Source organism: Lepidochelys kempii, chromosome 2, assembly GCF_965140265.1.
Source record: "Lepidochelys kempii isolate rLepKem1 chromosome 2, rLepKem1.hap2, whole genome shotgun sequence".
Lineage (NCBI taxonomy): Eukaryota > Metazoa > Chordata > Testudines > Cheloniidae > Lepidochelys > Lepidochelys kempii.
Window position 1 is genome coordinate 172,339,202 of NC_133257.1, and position 18,812 is coordinate 172,358,013.

General features: G+C 38.6%; 1 protein-coding gene across 1 annotated transcript in view; it reads right to left on the reverse strand.

Moving 5' to 3' along the window:
* Positions 1–3,811: 3,811 nt before the first annotated feature.
* The window catches only part of CUL1 (cullin 1), an 84,584-nt gene continuing 69,583 nt past the window's right edge, over positions 3,812–18,812 (reverse strand). Inside the window, exons 11-22 of the mRNA XM_073332777.1 lie at positions 18,689–18,795; positions 18,304–18,352; positions 17,687–17,818; positions 16,799–16,916; positions 15,205–15,281; positions 14,187–14,318; positions 11,529–11,621; positions 9,977–10,024; positions 9,813–9,895; positions 6,889–6,994; positions 4,981–5,094; positions 3,812–4,365 (exon numbers count right to left, since the gene is read on the reverse strand). Coding sequence (XP_073188878.1) covers positions 4,285–4,365; positions 4,981–5,094; positions 6,889–6,994; positions 9,813–9,895; positions 9,977–10,024; positions 11,529–11,621; positions 14,187–14,318; positions 15,205–15,281; positions 16,799–16,916; positions 17,687–17,818; positions 18,304–18,352; positions 18,689–18,795 — 1,140 coding nt within the window. The 3' untranslated portion in view covers positions 3,812–4,284. The remainder of the gene's footprint in view (positions 4,366–4,980; positions 5,095–6,888; positions 6,995–9,812; positions 9,896–9,976; positions 10,025–11,528; positions 11,622–14,186; positions 14,319–15,204; positions 15,282–16,798; positions 16,917–17,686; positions 17,819–18,303; positions 18,353–18,688; positions 18,796–18,812) is intronic.

Sequence of the window (18,812 nt, forward strand, 5' to 3'; positions counted from 1 at the left end):
TGAGTGTATTTGAGCGATAGTGGGTGTTCTAGGCAGTTAAAATAATTTCGGTAGAGAAAGTCTTTTGAGGGTACATAGTGCACTTAAAGAAAAGGTAAAAGCAGCAACAAGTGTGGTTTTATTTTTTTTAAAATGAGTATTTATTTAGCCTGTTGTCTGTGGGGGACTAAAACACAATTAGCTGACTGGGAAGCAGAGGAAAATAAATTCAGTCCCCCTGCTGCTTTGTTTTTAAGGACAAGTTAGTACCTAAACCTGTGTATTCACTTGAACTGAGTGGTAGTCTTTAAATTGGGGCAGGCATAGACCCTTTCTCCAAACTGTATGTGGGGGCATCTTAATTGCGTTCTAGGTGAGTCCATGTTCATTAATACACTTCAAATGCATGCCTTTAGTTAACAGCCTCTACACACAAGCCTGATTTAAGGCTACTTTAGTTCTTAAACTACACTTATCTTAATTCTCTTCCAAAGGGAAAAAGTAAGTATGGAACAGTGTCCTTCCACTGCCCTAAAGCTCTCAACTTTTCCAGAATACTGTACCCCTTTCAGGAGTCTGTCTTGCATACCCCCAAGTTTCACCTCACTTTAAAACTACTTGTTCACAAAATCACAATACAACATTTATATTCTACTTGATTTTTTTAATTACTAATTACATTTCAGTGTATAGTATATAAATAAGTCACTGTTTCTAGTACTTTTTATGTAGTGTGTTGTGAAACTAGGCAAATATCTAGATGTATCCCTCGGGGCATGTGACCACTGTTTTAGGGTGGCCTCAGCATACTAACAGCTGCAAGTCTGAAGTGGATGGATTTGAATTGGCTTTTTTTGTAATAGTGGTACCTGATCCTGGCTGATTTACTACTGCACAGCCCTCAAGTTTGCCAAAACAGGGCAGCACCCACTATGGAACTCAGCTGTACAGAGAGAGCTGGTTGAAAATTTGCAAAGGAACAAGTTGCTGTACAAAGACATTTCAGTAAGGTTCAAAATGAAACCTTTAAGAAAGGTCAAAACCAGCTATTGTCAGTATATTATGTTTTGTTCTGTCCTCTACTTCCCAGAGTCATCCTCCTTCATTTGCAAGAGCTGCTATTGCCAACCTGACATGCCAAACCTGTGGGGCAAAAAACAGAAATTGGGCTTGTTTTTGGGTTGTAGGTTTTTTTTTTTTTTGGATTTAACTCCTGGCAAGCAAGGGGGGGGAGTCAGGGGTGCAGTGGCCCTACTACAGTCCCAGACTGCACACTGGAGGGGATCTAGTCAGTGTTGGGTACTTAGGGATTGGCTTGTTTTGAAATGGGATTAGCTTGATTTTTGGTTTAGTGTGAAAGTCAGCATTCGTTCTTTGCTTTTGGTGCACAACAGCTGCCAGAGCCCTATCACTCAAAACTGCAGACAAGGGCAAGGCTAAACTTTCACAAAGTAGATGGGCTCAATATATGAATTTTACTGCAAGAAGTTACACACTGGGTATTAAATTATAGTCACATGCCAGATGGGAGCACAGTTCTCAAACCCCAGTTTCGATCCCCCAAGGATCTTAGTTACCTTGATCACTCACCCCTGCAACATCTGCCATACAAACCTCCCTGACAGACAGCCACCACTGTAGTGGTCCCAAACTGGTGCCATTAGCTTCCACAAGGCAAGTGCTGCAATGTCAGCAGTCCCCTCAGTACTCACCAGTGGTATTCCCTCATGCTGAAATAATGCAGCAACGCATTATCCTAAGGCTAGACTAACTTCCATCGGTCTCTGCTGGAACAACTTCCACTATCTTGTAGAAAGAAAAGGAGGACTTGTGGCACCTCAGAGACTAACCAATTTATTTGAGCGTGAGCTACAGCTCACTTCATCGGATGCATCAGCTGTAGCTCACGAAAGCTCATGCTCAAATAAATTGGTTAGTCTCTAAGGTGCCACAAGTCCTCCTTTTCTTTTTGCGAATACAGACTGACACGACTGTTACTCTGAAACCTGTCACTATCTTGTAGCTATTTTTCAAAGGCTCCAGCAGAAACCAAGAATTCATCCATACCTCATTACAGGAAAAACAGCAGCCCTGCAGGCCTGCAGCCAGCTTATATTGAAGACTCCACAGACCTGTTGCCACCCTGTACCCTTCTCAGTATTTTGGGAGCACTAGCAGAAATGGATAATTGCTGCTCTATTAACTTGGGTTCTCCACAGGCCATCTCAGAAAGTGGCTATAAATCCATCTGCTAGCTCACTTTAACCAGATTTTTTCTTCTGCTTCCGTTTGTTGGTCCAGAGCACTCCTATCCTTGTGTAGAAACTATCGGACCGCAGTTGAGCTACACAGGCTGCAGTTTAAACAAGGAGCTTGGTAAGCCATAGCAGAGCAATAACCATTTCTGGCATTGTAACCGTTCTCCCCCCTCCATTTCTAGCTTAGTCCTTCTTCCCAGGGAAAAGTGCTGAGTGTTCTGCAGAAACATTTTTGAATGAGCCTAACCCAAAACAACCACCAACTCCATGGCTTGCATACAAGTCAGTGTGTCAAAAATGCAGCACTTTAAAACTGGCAAAAACATTCCTCTAAACTACAAATGGCATTTACCACCTTCCCAACAGTTTGTATTACTGTAAGGGCAGACTGCAGTGTGTTGACACAGGCCTAGTAGCAGCATGCACACCTCTTAGAATATCAGGGTTGGAAGGGACCCCAGAAGGTCATCTAGTCCAACCCCCTGCTCAAAGCAGGACCAAATCCCAGTTAAAGGGGATTTTAGAGATGGGTGTGACACAAGACTGTTTTTAAAGCCTTTAGCTCACTTGTAACAGCTCCCCACAATTAATTCAATAGGGTATAGTCATTTTTGCCACTTTTTCTGGCCATTTTTTGTTACGTCTTCACTAGGGCAAAGCAGCAGTGTTTTCAACAAAGCAAAACCAGAACCGTTTTATCCCCTCTAAATGCTTCAAGTCCAGGAGGTGCAGAGTTGCCAAGACAATCTCCTCACACATCTTTGTTAGCCACCTCTCTTCACTTCCCATAACGCACACTGTGAGGGAATGGGGATTTCTAAGAAAAAGGTTTAATGCTATGGTGTGTCTGAGTGCAGAAGGTGCACCTGGAAAATCAAGTTGGAGCCTCTGCTCACAATGAGGACTTGGAAACGCTCAGAGCAAGAATTTATTTTCCATTTGTAGAGATAGTGAGTACAGAACTCCCACCATTAGGAAACAAGGGTTTGGCTTTATTGTATTTTAATCAGGCTTCCACAGCCAGGAGATTATGTAAGTTTAAAGAAACAATGCTGTAGATGTTAGAGCTAGAGTTCACTCACTATATGAAAAAAGATTGAGCATCAGCACACATGCTCTAAGATTCAAAACTAAAGCATTTATTCCCATTTTAAGTACCTAATTTTAATAGTTTTGTCTGTGGGAATGTGCATCCAAAATATATTACCACACTATTCAGAAAAGTGACATGATTAATCTTGGCCAAAAATATCACCTAACAGCATAAGTAGATGAGTTTAGTTTCTGGTGTATCCATTTTAGAAAAATTCTGAAACAAATGCCAAAACGTTGTTGCCCATCTTCCAAGTTTCTGCTATTTATCTTGAAAAAATCCGTGCGCACAATTCAGTGCACACTCCTCCCCCACCAAGCCACAGATACAGAATGATTTTTCAATCCAGTGCTGTGTTTTGCTTGAATCACAGGGAAATGAAAGAAAGCAAAACTAATGAATTACTGTAGCTTTCATAATCATTAGACCTTTTATTTACATTTAGAAAGTAGTGAAACTTAGAACAATAAAACCAAATGCAACTTGTACAGAAATCTTTTAATTTTTTTTTTATTTATCACATTAAAAAATGAAACACACTATACAAATGGGTTTTCATAGCAGATTACACATAGGTCCCTTCAGACTCGCTCTCAAAGTGCTGCCGACATTTCTAAGCACTGCCTGTGGGGGCAGCTATTTAGCATATAGCCCATGTATTGATTTAAATGCAGTAGCATGCAACCCTCAGTGGAGAAGGGTTTGATTCCTTTCTGTTCTTAAATTAGGTTAAATGGCATCGGTGTCCATATTTACATACTTGAAATGTGTCAATCCTGAGCAGTTCCGATGTAAATCTGAGACTGGCTGATGGGAGTCCTGGTCTCAGTTATTAAAAAGGGAGGTCCAAATGGCAGCAGACTGGCTGCTATGAAGTTCAGTTGTTTTCATTCTTTCAATCACATAACTATTTGCTGAGCGTCTCACACAGTCAGACAACTGCTAATAAAAATGCTAAGCCAAGTAACTGTAGGTGTCCTTCTCACCATCCACACGCTCCAAGTACTCCTTCTCAATCAGAATGTCAATGCATTTCTGTAGGAGAGATGGGGAAAGGCCAGGAGTGCATTTCATAAAACAAACCCCAGACAGGCACTTTGCAGCAGGTATTTTAAGAGCAAGAAAACGTTTTCACTGTTAAGTGCCATGCTGAATACATATTTCTCCTGAAGACTAGCATTAAAACTATTTAGCAGGGAAATGGCATAAATAATGGACCATTTAAACTATGGGAATTTTTTGGCCATGCCTCGAAGACGCCACTCACAAACACCATTCAATGAAATAAAGGTGATTTGATACTGTCAAATGTCACTAATTCCCTGGGAGACTCACTGAACATTATTATTCTGTAAGTGAGCAATAAAACAATTAAACCAAGATGTATCTGGTTCCTTTATTTTGACAACTGTATGATAAATTATTATTTTACAATTCACGCTACAGTATGCTTATTGGCACATGACGAAGTCTTATTATTTAGCTTCCCCATACCAGTATGTTTGGAGAAGCTATAAGAGAATATTTAAACGTTTCCTACTTAAAAGTATAATAGTTGAATAACTTATTTCTTTAATCTTTCTAAAATCATTCCATTAACTCAGACACTTGTTAAAAAAATTAAGATCCATTATTGCTGATCTGACATACCTTAATTACTGGAACTCGTGGTTTGAATCTTGAGGACAGCTGGGTTAGAACTTCTCCAAGCAACTGCTGGTGTTTTAGAACCTTTCTCATTTTCATAATTCTCACAATAGCAGCCTAAATAGCAAAGTAGAAACAGACTTTCTTAGGAAGATACAATTTGCCATTGTGGATCAAGCCAGTGGTTCCCAAACTTTTTACTAAGACAACCCACCAACTCCATTTGTCTTTCTGAGACCCATACAGGGTCCGAATCCCAGACTCCAAACCTCTCAGCCCCACCCCTGCACCCCCTACCCCTACCCCAGCCCGGTGAAAGTGAGTGAGGGTGGGGGAAAGCGAGGGAGGGAAGGGGGCTGGAGTGAGCTAGGGGTGGGGCCTCGGAGAAGGGCAGGGCAATGGTGTTTGGGTTTGTGCAATTAGACAGTTGGCAACCCTAGGACTGCAACGTAGCATATGGGGTCACAGGGCAACTCAGGTTTGGCCCAGCCTCCTCTGTCATAACAGAGGAGCGGCCGAGTCAAATTAGGGAGTGTAGCGTTTCACCAGATGGCAACACCTGGAGCTGGGCCCAGTCCTACAGGACAGGAGTAGGGTGACCAGATGTCCCGATTTAATAGGGACAGTCCCGATATTTGAGGCTTTTTCGTATATAGAAGCCTATTAACCCCCCACCCCCGTCCCGATTTTTCACACTTGCTGTCTGGTCACCCTAGACAGGAGTCACCACTGAGCAGTGGACTCACTCTCCAACACTCTCTCCCCCTTAGGGGCCTCTCCTCCGCATCAGGCCCACAGCTCATCTAGAGCCTTCCTGTGACCCGCTGTTTGGGAAACACTGCCTTCAGAGCTTTATCATGCCTCTACCAGTGGCTTGTATCTGCTAACGAAGAGGGGGATGAAAACATTGACCAGTGGTGCAACGCGCATACACAGAGTTCTTACTGAGAAGTTTCAGAGTGTCTGATTAAAACAGTCAACACTCGCCATAAGCCTGTTCTTAGGCACATAAGAATCTACATGATTACAAATTGCTTTGCATAAGGCCAGGATTAGTAATGGACAGCGATGGCAACATTAGCACACTTAGAGCCAATACAACTTTTTCCTCGGTAGGTGGATTTGGAGTTGCAGCTGGTACAATGCAAGCCGACTCCACGATGCTCATCTAAATCTGAACAACATTCTGGAGTTTACATCTCGTCTAGATGCCCAGCAAAATCAATGTATGAATCCTCAGAACCTAAACGCTCCTTACTATGTTGTTCAATGTCAGCAACAACAAAAAGCCATCTCCCTACATTTTCTATTTATAGAAGATAAATATTTGAAAATCCTATTATATGTCTTTTGTTTCAAGTTTGTTTTACCCAGGAATTGTGTTCATTTAGGAATAAATATAAAAAAGCAAGATTTTGCAATATTTTCATGAAAAGTATTGAAAAGTTATGAGCTTTAGTTCATGGGCTGAAGCATACTCAGACTAAGGCCAGATGGTACCATTGTGATCATCTAGTCTGACCTCCTGCATACCTCAGGCCTCCCACTCCTATAATAGACCTTAACCTCTGGCTGAGTCACTGAAGTCCTCAAATCATGATTTAAAGACTTCATGTTATAAAGAATCTCTCATTTTGTCTAGTTAAACCAGGAACTGACCCATGCTCCACGCTGCAGAGGAAGGCAAAGACCTGGGGGAAAACTCCTTCCTGACCCCCAAATATGGCATCATCAACTAGATCCTGAGCATGTCAGCAAGACGCACCAGCCAGACACCTGGCAAAGAATTCACTGCAGTAACTCAAGAGCTATTTAGTGTACTCTTCGGCAGCTGGGGATATTTGGTACTAGCAGTCGTAGATCGCCTACAATGGCATGTGGTTGATCTCATCAAACTACTATCCAACGCACCTGAATCAGTAGTTTCCGGTCTTCCTCTATATTTTTGTGTGTAGTTTCCTGCTCCTGCTTCTGTTCAGTCTTCATTGGCACATTGATGTTGACCCTCAATTTTTTGCTGCCAGGAAAGGGAAGTAAATAATTAGCCTAATTTCAGAAAGAAAATCTGAATGGAAAGTTGGGAATATCTGATTACTCCTTCCATTTCCAGTTCTACAAAAAGAACGAATTTCCCCCATTTGCTCCCAACACAGCTTTTCTTACTTAGGGACAAGGAGGATAGGATAGGAGAGAAATTTCATAGTTGCCTCCTTTCTCCCAAATGTGACATTGGGCAGTGATCTTCAAATGATCTTAACACTGTGATATTCTTTATTGTAAAGGCTACCTAGGCCAGATGGAATACATTTCATTGTACTCTAGGGTACAGAAGCACAACTGGACCCTATATACCATAATCCCAACAAAATGGTGAATACAAGAAAGGTTTGTGATTTTTCAAAGTGATAATGAGATTTATCCATCAAACTCTTTCTTATGTGAATAGCCCCCCCTGAGTTTGCAGAATCAGAACACATTTGGACAAAATTCTGGTGCAAAAGCATAGACTTAAATTGGGAGAACTGCACATTTCAATTAAGTTTTGAGTCTTCTTTTAAGGAGAAAACCAAATAGATCTCAAACTATGGCTTTGTTTTAAAAATAACTAAGATAACAAAATATAATGTTTGAAACCTAGGAATTTTGATCACAAAAGTCAAATAAAAACTACTTGTGCATTTGACTGTCAAAGGAGTACAGACTTTGAAACTTAAAAGGAACTTATATCTGGGGGGGGAGGGGGGGGAGATTTACCTGCATTACTCAATTCTAAGGTTCATTTATTTTTACCATTCATATTTGTTCACTATTTACATTGTACTTCACATGGAACCCAAAACTGGAACTGCATCCTCATGTGTCGATCCTGGCACCCATGTGAAACCCCACTGAAGTCAATATGGGTCCATCCACACAGACACGGTCACTGTCACAGGATCAGGGCTTTAAGACAGTACAACCCTATATGCCAGTTTCACTTTCTGGTCCTCAACAACTACTAGCACAATGCATATGAGAGAGTTTGATACTGCAGGAACTTTAACAATAAAAACTCAAAGCAAAACTTCCATTTGTATTAAATTTACCTAAAAATAAAACAAAGCTTAAGATTTGTTCTGGGAACCAAGGATAACATTTTCAAAAGAGCCAAAGCCCTATTTTCAAGAGTCACTCGGGTACTTAGGAAACCTAAGTCTCATTGACCGTTAGGCTTGTAAGTTACTTTTGAAAACAGAACTTTGAAAATTTACCACTTAATCTTCCTCAAGAACAAGCTGTGAACAATTTGGATTATTGTTTATTTACCAGATCAACTGCAATTAGTTATCCCACAGACTTTTGGCCTCACTCAGAGTGCTGCCTCTATGAGAGAGAAATGGAACTGATGCTGCACTCCAATTCTATGAGCATACACATGGACAACAGGGAATTACAACATTTAGGAGAAAAGTCAATATGTTGGTTAACTTACTACATTCTGATCCTAGCAAGGAGAGGATTGATTAAATCTGGAATTTTTCCTTCATAATAATGTTAATTAATTTGTTTCAAGTATAGATATTGTTGCATTACACATTTGTATATTTTATGAAGATTGGTAGAAATCCTGACCCAAAACCCACTATTGCAGTTTGATATTTTTCAAATAAGCCATAGTTATAAACATCCCTATGAATTCACTGCACTGGTGAAAACAGAATTTTCTCTATTTAACTGATTTTGAAATTCAAACAAAAGAAGTGATTGCTTCGTAAAAAGGAGAGTATAAAAAAAAGATAGTGAACATTAAAACAAAACAGGTAGAAATACATCCAGTGTTAAAGAACACTGCACAAGGATGATCATGGTACCTGCTGATCACATGGCTAATTATTACCATTCCACATTTAAAATAAGTGACATTATTTTAGAACACTCGACTATAGAATTTGTAAATCTGATATGGCTATAATTACATGTAAATAAGAGGTTACTTCTAGACAAAGCATAACAACATCAGTGTTGCTAACACCAAATAATATAACTGTTTATGAATTCTCATAAGAGAGAATACTCAGCCCTCTAGTTTGTTTGGAACATCCCTCTAGCTCAGATATGGAGGAAAGGAAAAAAAGATTAAATACAAGGGAGGATTTCTAAATACAAATTTCATTTCATTTCACACAAAATGTGGTTTATTTTTTAGAATGTGGATTAAGTTACATGCGCTAGACTAAAAGGTTTCTTAAATAAACCATCATCAGTATGGAATTCATAACTGAGATTACACAAAAACCACTACTGTATAGTTTGAGATGTATAGCTATAAAAATGGCATTGGAACAACAGGAGCGAAAAAAAAGAAACTGCAAAGAGAATCCTAGTTTTTAAGGCACTTCAGCGCTCAAAATCTCTAAATAAGCACACTGATCTTTTTCAGGGGCTGTTTTTAATGGCCATGCGCTTAAATCTTTGGATTTGGTGGTTTTTTTTTTTTTTAAATTAAGACCCCTTTAAATGTAATTTATTTACTTGGCTTGCGTAAGTCAGGACCAATGGCAAAAAACGGGTGATGGCACACTAGCCAAATGTGTCTACGTGATCAAAGTCTAACTAAATTAAACCAGATTTTACTGTGCCCCAGTGACTAGCAAGAATCAAGAGCTGAAGAGGTGAGAGTATGTTTACTGACACTGCTGGTGAGTGCCATCCTGTTTGCTTTATAGACCCATTAGACTGCTTGCTCAACCATAGCTATAGCATTGCTAAAGTGACACTATAAATAGCAGGAGCTTCAGAGAAACAGATTGTTACCATTTATACACAACTGGTTTATACTATTAGATTCTTCTTACTTTTTGTAACCAAGATATAGTTTTATTAAGGTATCTGGCTTCAATTCCACCTCATCCACATTTGCATTTTCATCTTCCAAAACCTACAACAAACAAAAAATTATTGTATATTTGCTAAAATGTTTTTCTATAAATTAAATATGCAAGAAAGCAAAAGAGCTTACCAATAACTTTGACTTCAGTAAGATCTGTAGAACTTGTGCCAAGATATCCTACAAGTTAGAGGAGAAATTATCAATGCAAACTTAAAATACATTTTTCTTTCAAATGTCCAATGAATTTTGACATTGAGTTATAACAAAATAATTGAAAGGTCCTGCAATGTACTGGAACTATTCAAATTTCATTTTTCATAGCTACAAAAATATGTCCTGCAGGCAGAATTGAAAAAAATCACCAATAGGTACAGAAAAATTGAAAAATACAACATGTCGAGCATTCAGACAGTGAGAATAAATGATTGAAAAATACCACAAAAGCTTCAGGGAAATATTAAAAACTTTTCATTTTAGAGGACTAAAGACAAAGCATTCCACTTTAGCATGAACCCAATCGTAGATTTTCCCCTTTTTTGTGCCAGACTACTCTGAGGTTCCTCAACCAGACAAATTTCCAATTACCCCATTAATGACCCTTTCCCCACGAAATAGTGCTGACATGCAGGAAAGCATCTATCCAAAGACTATTTCATTTATGCTGAGTAAGAACTCAGAAAATGCACGATGGCAGATGTCTGAATATTTTTTTCCCAATACAAAACACTGGAGGCCAGTCCCTGAGGAAGCTGCACCAGTGTATATCTCCAGTATAGACATGTGAAGCTGCTATTTTCCCTGCTGAAACTGAACCCAGTTTGAAGCAGGTGGAAGCTCCATCCGTGAAAATAGCAGCTCTATCTGTTTACAGCTATTGGTTTGCACTGGGTGCAGCTACTTCGGTGGCTGACAATGTCCATAAAAGAGAGGCAATTCCCCCCTGTGGACAAACACCTATGAATTTTCTATGAAGCATCCAAAACTCTAATTTGTGTTCACAGATTTATTCTCTCTTTGGCAGGTCACTTAAGTTTGCAGACCATGGATAATTTGCTTTTCCCTGACATGCCCTAGCAGACCTCATGTGAGCCTATTTACACCTGGTTCTTAACAGTTGAGGTACAGCGTCTGCTTTTGAAGAAACAGTAGGGCATTGCCTCTCCAAGTAAAACAAACGCTTAGCCAATGTGCCTATATTCTCAACGTGTTCACGTTCTTAATCTTTCAGGATATAAAACATATGGGAAAGTCTAGGAACTTGATAATAAAGGGAGACTACCAGGTTTCCCAAAAACAGAAGTTTTAAAACAAAAACACACGCACTAGAAAACCAATGACGAATTACAGGAGCAGAGGAGAGAGGCAGAGAGTAATATAATTCTAAAGAATTCAGCATAGTGATTAGTAAGAGTGTCTACACACTTCAGGATTTGCTAGAAACCTCAGAAATAAAACCTAGAAGAGGTTATGATTACTGGAAACTGAACAGGAAGGTAAGTTGACCAACAAAGCAACACAACTGCTACCAGAAGAACAAAAACTAACGTTTAAGTCAAACAGATCTCACCTTCTGCTCCCCTTTTCATGATAGCAGTAAGTGGGCTGAACCCCATGACCAGAGACTTTACATTGCAGTGGTAACATAAAACTAGTGTAATACAATACATAATTAAGACACTACCATTTTTATCTGAGTACTGTCTGTCAGCTGTTGAACAGTATAGGCATCTTCTGTGTTGTACTGTAGTAGGATTGCCATCTGGAACGTCGATGCCTTCCAGACCCCAAAGAAAGAAAAGAAAGGCCAAATATAAAATCTAAGTGAAAATACGCACAACTTGAATGTGTATTTGAACTTGAATGCCTTGGAAAATTCACCAATCACGAACACGCACACCCACAAACAGCACCTCCCTCCACCCCACCCCCCGACTGAATTGAAACCTTGATGAAACCTGATAATTAAACAATTATGGCTAGGCAAACAAAAGTTCATAATACTCTATTGGAAGGATTCATCACTTTAAAAAAGTGAATATTCAATGTACTTTTAAATGATCCTTCGTATCCAAGTTTACCATTTCTTCTCAGCTATTAAACAGCATTCAAATGGATGTTTAAGCAAAAATCTAGTTTTCAAAAATGTACTATTTTTAAAAAATGGGAGCTAGGGACTGTACTATAGTTATTTTTTGAAAGATTTTGAGTAAATTTTCCTGTATGCCAAAATATAATGAGAAAGCAAATAGGCATAATGTTTGCAGCACAACTAACAGTGAGACATATTCATGCCTTCTGACACAAACACAAACTTGAATGACAGGTGTACGTGTGAACGATAATTGAGAACTGAGAAATCAGGCTCACATGCTTTCAGACTGTGCTCTTTAAAGAGCTTCATGGAACTGCCAATAAAACACAAGATTTGCTATTTAAAATGGGAGATAAATCTTCAGACCAGGAACCCTGAATGGAATCATTATGCAATGCAGCAAGTCTCTCTGTGTATTTTGCATGTGCCCACCATTGTTCCAGTATTCTTTAAATTTAAATCCTACGATTGTGACCAGTTGAACTACTTGAAGACGGTTCCTTCCATGTATCGTGGTGCCAAAGCTATAGCTCTCTCTTTACCCATACGTTTTCTGATTTCAAAATATTTGTTACCCAATTATGAGTATTTTCCACTTTATCCTTAATACAGAACCTAGACACAGACTATTGGATTTCACAACATGACATTGGAAACATTTAACATACAACTGTAGATAAGAGACTAATTTCATCAAGGCCGATGAACTACAGTCACACACTTATGGTTTGTTCATGTTTATCGCCAGTAGTATTGACAATATAAATGTACATTAAATGCATAAGTTCGTCTGAGTAAGGTATTTGAGAAGGCAAAAGTCTCAGTTTATTTTAGCTGGTCAGATAAAAGACCTGATCCTGCACACAATTATGCACACGTTTAGCTTTAAAGTCAACTGGGTTACTCCTGTGAGTTAAGCGATGTGCATACGTGGTTTTCAGAGTGGCCAGGCACAATATACACACGCTTTAGGGTCAAACACTACGAGCCAGGAATCTGATTTGAGTGTACCGGTACTCGCGCTAGCTCTCATCGAGCTGGCGTAAGTGTCAATAGCAGCGTAGCCATGACAGCACGAGTAGCAGCAGCTGATCCGTGCCAAGTACACACATGCCTGAAACCAATGGGCTTGGCCCTGCCTCCACTGCCACTACCTATGCTGCTGCAGCTAGACTGCTACTGGATGAGAGCTAGCATGAATGTTATACACAAGCACGGGAATCACCTCCCAAACTCGTAATGTAGACATAGCCTTGGAGGATTACCGAAATTATTACATGAATTTAAAATGCTAACGTCAAATCCCATTATATAGCGTTTACTCACTTGGTTTCAGTGTTCAGACAAGTACAAAATAGAGCTCAACATACCCTATATTTATATTAGGCTGTTTGTGTGTTGACATAGGTAGTCACTGTTTTAATTCAGGGCAGAATCTAAGTCAGATTTAGCCCCTCCCCGAAAACCAGAAGCTTATACCATACTGAATAACTTTGGGAGAATGTACTCAGCCATTTTAAAAAGGAGTATAAAATAGGTGCTGGGGTTATAAAACTATCAACCCACTGATCTCACTTTTTTTTTTTTAAAAAACAGTTCATCTTCTTACAATGGATATCTCAGGGACTGCTGGCATACAAGGATTAAGACAAGCTAGAAATCTTTTGGAAAAAAGCAATGGAAAAACTTTTAAGGCCACATTTTCAAAAGAGCTCAGCTCCTATTTAGGCACTAAAATGAAGTGGGAAGGATTTCCAAAGGGAGCCTTTTACGGTTTTGAGCACTTGAAAAATCTACCCACATTATTTTTTATGTCTAAGTGGGTTCTGAATTCTTCAGAAAATCTGGCCCTTAAACACTTTAAAAGGAAACTCAGTGATATGCATAATTTTTAAATGATTTTCCTTCTCACTCTTTAACCACCTCCAAAGTTTAGAACTAAAATATATTTCCTAATTTTTTCTCCACCATCGTGCACTTGTGTTTTGCTTTTGTAGGGATGCTTGTGAAGGCTTGCCTCTTATTTTTAAGATACATGAAACATTTATTCTGAAACTTTGCTCCCCAATACACAGAATTACATGTATAATTTTGTAATTTACCTGACATATACCAAAAAATAGACCAAGTTAGGGACTTCCAACACTAAGGTCCCTCTACAGAACAGCTTGGAAGAACTCATCACAAAAATGTTTAGACTACTCAATTATTCACTAAACCTTTTCACTAATACAAGGTTATTCTTACCTGTAATGTGTATCTATTTTTGAAACAGTTGGTAACCAGTTCCCCTTTGGATAGCTGATACAACCAGGTCAATTTTCTTCCACTATGACGACTGGCATAAAAAGCTGTAAATCTCTGATAACTTCGTTCCAACTGTATAAAAAAAATAAAAATGAAAACAACATCACTGCATTTTCACACTTGGAAGTATATTTGAATCTACAGCGTGTAAATCAATCCAGACCACCCTTTGTTAACATGCCCTTTCCCTAGGGGGGAGGGGGGGCTAGATAGAAAATGTAAAAAAGGTTTTTCAGACTTGCATACGAGTTTCCTTTTGTGAGCAACTTCACTTTAAATGTCATATGGAAAGGAAAAGAAAACAGGCTTATTGTTCTTTTGTTTCTTTCCAAGTATTAAGAAGGGCCTTAAAGGTCATTTCCTTTCCCCCCTCTTCTACTCCCTTACTCATTTGTTAAGTCAGAAATTCAGGTCTTAGCTAGCATGAGGACCACAGAGACTGGAAAACCAGCCATCATGTCATCTCAAGAATCAACAGACTGAAAGCTGAGTAATTGAGAGGGTCAACGTATCTTAATAAAAATAAGAGCTTTAAAAGCATACACTCATTTTATTTTAATGACTACTGAACGTTTTGGAGGAAGGCCATCTTGTTTAAAGATTATGAGTGCCCCATCAGTAACAAAGAAGGATTACACATCTCAGACCTCCCCCCTGGGAGGTCCTCCAGCACAATCAGGAAAGACAAAACTTGACATTTCTGATACTTTGAAAATAAAAAAAAGCAGGAAAAAAAAAATCAGGTTTTCTTTATACACCATAAAACAAGAGATTTAAAATCTAGGTTTTTTATTTGAATAAATTCTTTGCAGGTCACCTTTAACAGAGGCAAAAATGTTCAAGTCATGACATTTTATGCCAGAAAATACTTGGGAGTTCATTTTAGGTCATCTCTGAAAAAAACTTAAACTGAAACTTTAGTTTATTTAATAGAAGATTAAAAAGCTTATCACCTCACCTCAGAAGGTAGAGCAAATGTGCAGGACTGCTGAAAGGGCCATGATCCAGAACTGAGAACCTGTATACTGAAATCCACTGGAAAAGAAACATACATAGATTAATAGGCTAACAGCTATCTCCCCTTTGGTATTATGGACCTGTCAGTGTGCAGTTTGGGAGAGGCCAACTCGAACAGGAGAGGTTTCTGTGTTGCCTGACCTGGTGATGACACTAATATCAAAAGATAATGGGTAACTATTACTATTTATAAAACATATTGTTAAAATTAAAGTCACTGTGTGAGGCAAAGATAGGGTTGAGGGGTCAGATGTGTATTTACTCAGAATCTAAAGTCAATATTCCCTGACATTTGCATGCATTTAATCTCATTCATTACCCTGTTTTTACTTTTCAAAAAAAGAGAAAAATATAAGGTTTTTCAAAATTCATGCATAACCATTTAATTAAAAATCTGCTACTGGCAAGAACACAAGTGGCAAATTTATGTTTGTCAATTGCTTTTGAGACTCAAAGTGCATCTATAATGGAGAGAAAAAACAAAATGCAAAAGAAAGTCTTAAGAGTTCAGGTCAACTGACTCAGACTTTTGGGACTAATGCTACAGAGATAAAAACAGAAACGCAGATGCAGGGGCACCGGAAGTGGGGGTTTGAGAGGGCAATCGCCCCATCACTTTTTACCTGCCTTAAGGACGGGCGACAGGGGCAGAGATGAGTGAGTCTGAGGCGGGGCCTCAGAGGGAAGAAGCGGAGCAGGGGATGGGGCCACAGACTGGGAGGTTTTAGGGAACTTCCAGTGCTCCTGTGTAGACGTTCTCACTCAGGTTGGAGCCTGGGCGCTGAGACCCAGCAAGGAGGTGTGGGTCTCAGAGCCCGGACTCCAGAACTAGTGAGAACTAGTGAGAACGTTTACATTGTTATTTTTAGCCCTGTTGACCTGGGGTCTGAGACTTTTTTTGCAGCACAGAAAGACTCTGAGATACAAGGCAGAAGTGAATACATTATGTATTACAAAATAAAATTATATAAAACCTGAAGTGGACCTTGCACAACACGGAATGTAATTAACTGAAAACCAAGTGATAACTCTATCTTGAAGCACTCCATTTCAAGAAGAAACTGAAATCAGAGACCTCTGAATCTGAAAGCGACAGGCCTAATTACCGAGCTAAAGGAGGACCTGTCGTTTTTCAGTACTATTCCTAAAAGTCTCCCTGTTTAAGCGATGATTTTGGTCAAAGGAAAAAAACATTTAACAAAAACACCAGGCTTCACTTTTAGCAGAGGGGGATACACTATGTTGAATCCTCTCTCTGTAACAGCTAACCCCAGTGATCTGTAAAACAAAGAGGAACCTGTTCATATCAGGAGGCATGAGGTGCTGTTTGAAGACAGTGAACAGACCCAAAAAAAGTCTATCCAAGCTGAAGTTTTAATAACTCTAGCTTTCAGTGGCATGCTACATGAATCAAATACTTCGCTCATTTAACACTTGGTAATTTCCCCTTGTATCTCTACAATTAAGGGAGTGTATGGCTAATTCACCAATAACTTAGCTTTTAAGAGAAAGGTTATATTAAATTGAATACTTACAATCTAATGGTTCTGAATTTGTCAGGTGCTTTTTGAATTGCTCGTTCAAGTCCTTGCTTACACCAATGTCTTGGAACATCCTCTGAAGTTTAGAGGTGTACTCAAAACCACAAGCTTGCTGTAAAATTAAAGAGCACAGCTTTGTCTGAAAGATCATGTATTTTGACACAGGGAGAACAAACAGAACAAGAAAAGTAGGGTTTCTCTGATCGGAATCAATTTTGCTAGAGGAATATATGGCAACCCATTCCCTGCATGTCCAAAAATCACTCTGAAAGTTCTGAACCCATTTAGACAAGTTGTGTTATTTTAATTGCTTCTTCTGTAGCTGTTCTGCCACCAAAAATGTGAGATCAACATTTTAAAAATTAAAATAAACCAGCCAGGGAACACTGTCATGAAAATTTACTAGTCTCAACGTATGGTCTACTTGCTAGCCCTTTATAACAACTATGAGAATGAAAAAGTTACTGACATTTTACTCCCCCTTCAAAAAACTGCACACAAATAAGGTCTGGCAAGATTGTTGTAAACAGCAGCACAATTACGCAAAAAAATTATGAACTCAACTGTATTGATTAATGATTATTTTATTTATTGCCCATGCCAAATTGCAACACAAAAAGCAATCAATTGTTCTTAAGGCAGCATTCAGGGTTATAGAGAAAAGTGGCAGTCTGGGGAGCTGTTTCAGCAGTTGTTTGCGTGGACAGCAGCAGGACCACTTCAAGATCTCATTCCAAAGACAGACTGATGGCCAGTCGGTTAAAAGACGTGTGAACTTTAAGTTTTGTATTTTTCTGATCAAATATTAAAAAGTGCATACATGCATCATGTGTTGAAAGGAACATTGCCTCCCTAGCCAGTGCTAAGAAAGGGAAGACTTACCTTAAGTTTAGAGATCATGCTTGCTTCAGCATCATCACTAGCACTGTTCTGGTGCACCAGTCTCTTTGCCAGCATTTTAGCATAGAATTTTTGAAACACATCTTTGTCTTCAATGTACTTGAATACAACCATCTGGAAAAACCAAAAAAAAACTTTTTACAAAAGGAACACACCTGAAAATTTGTATCAAATCCAATTTTTACTTCATTAAAAGTGTCATACATTTTAGTGTCATAATTATTTTTGAAATGTAAATGCAGGGTTTTTTTTTACATGTTAACCTTTGAAATAGTTCAGAAGAGATAAAATGGTTTTACACCATAATACATATTAAAAAGAATGTTGATTCTGTTCAGCTTTCTGAGGTATACTATTGACTGAATGAAGAAGTCTTTAAAAAAAGAGAGAGAGAGAGAGAGAGAGAGAGACACACACACACACACACACAAACACACTTTTGGCATTTTTTAAAAATAATGTTACCAAAAACTTTAAGCAATGAAATACACAGAATAAAAGTTCTGACTGCACATGACCTGCAACCTCCTGTGATAACCTTAAAATTATTATGAAATTTAAAAGTTTATGTAGAAGAAAACTGTATTTAAGAATCTTACCACTTGATTGAGTGTATCTTCTAGCTCTGCTTCTTCTGGATTCTTAGAGCTGCAGTCAAAGAAGTGCATTACTGAACAAATTTATTATTCATAACTTATGAATACCGTTATATTCTAGATTCATGACTTGTGAACTGAAACTTAAGTCCAATATGCAATTTACTTTGGAAAACGAAGTTTTTCTAACATGTTCCTTATTCAACTTTTTATAAAGGCTTTTCAAACAATTACAGCATTATCTTTTTTTGCTTGAATTAAGTGTTTAACAATGTAAATATATTTCTGCAGATGCAATGTGTAATTTCAATTCACAACTATGATGATTATAATTTTTTAAACAAGAAACACTAGAAAACTAATTTTTAACTTTTCGTGTAAGACCTACCTTTTCTTTAGCAAGGAGTCACAATATCGTGCCAGCAACTCTGGAGATTTACTGGATGACTGAGCCATTTTTGTCACTGCATTATTATTTATAAATCGACCACAAGCCTGCAAATTACACAAGA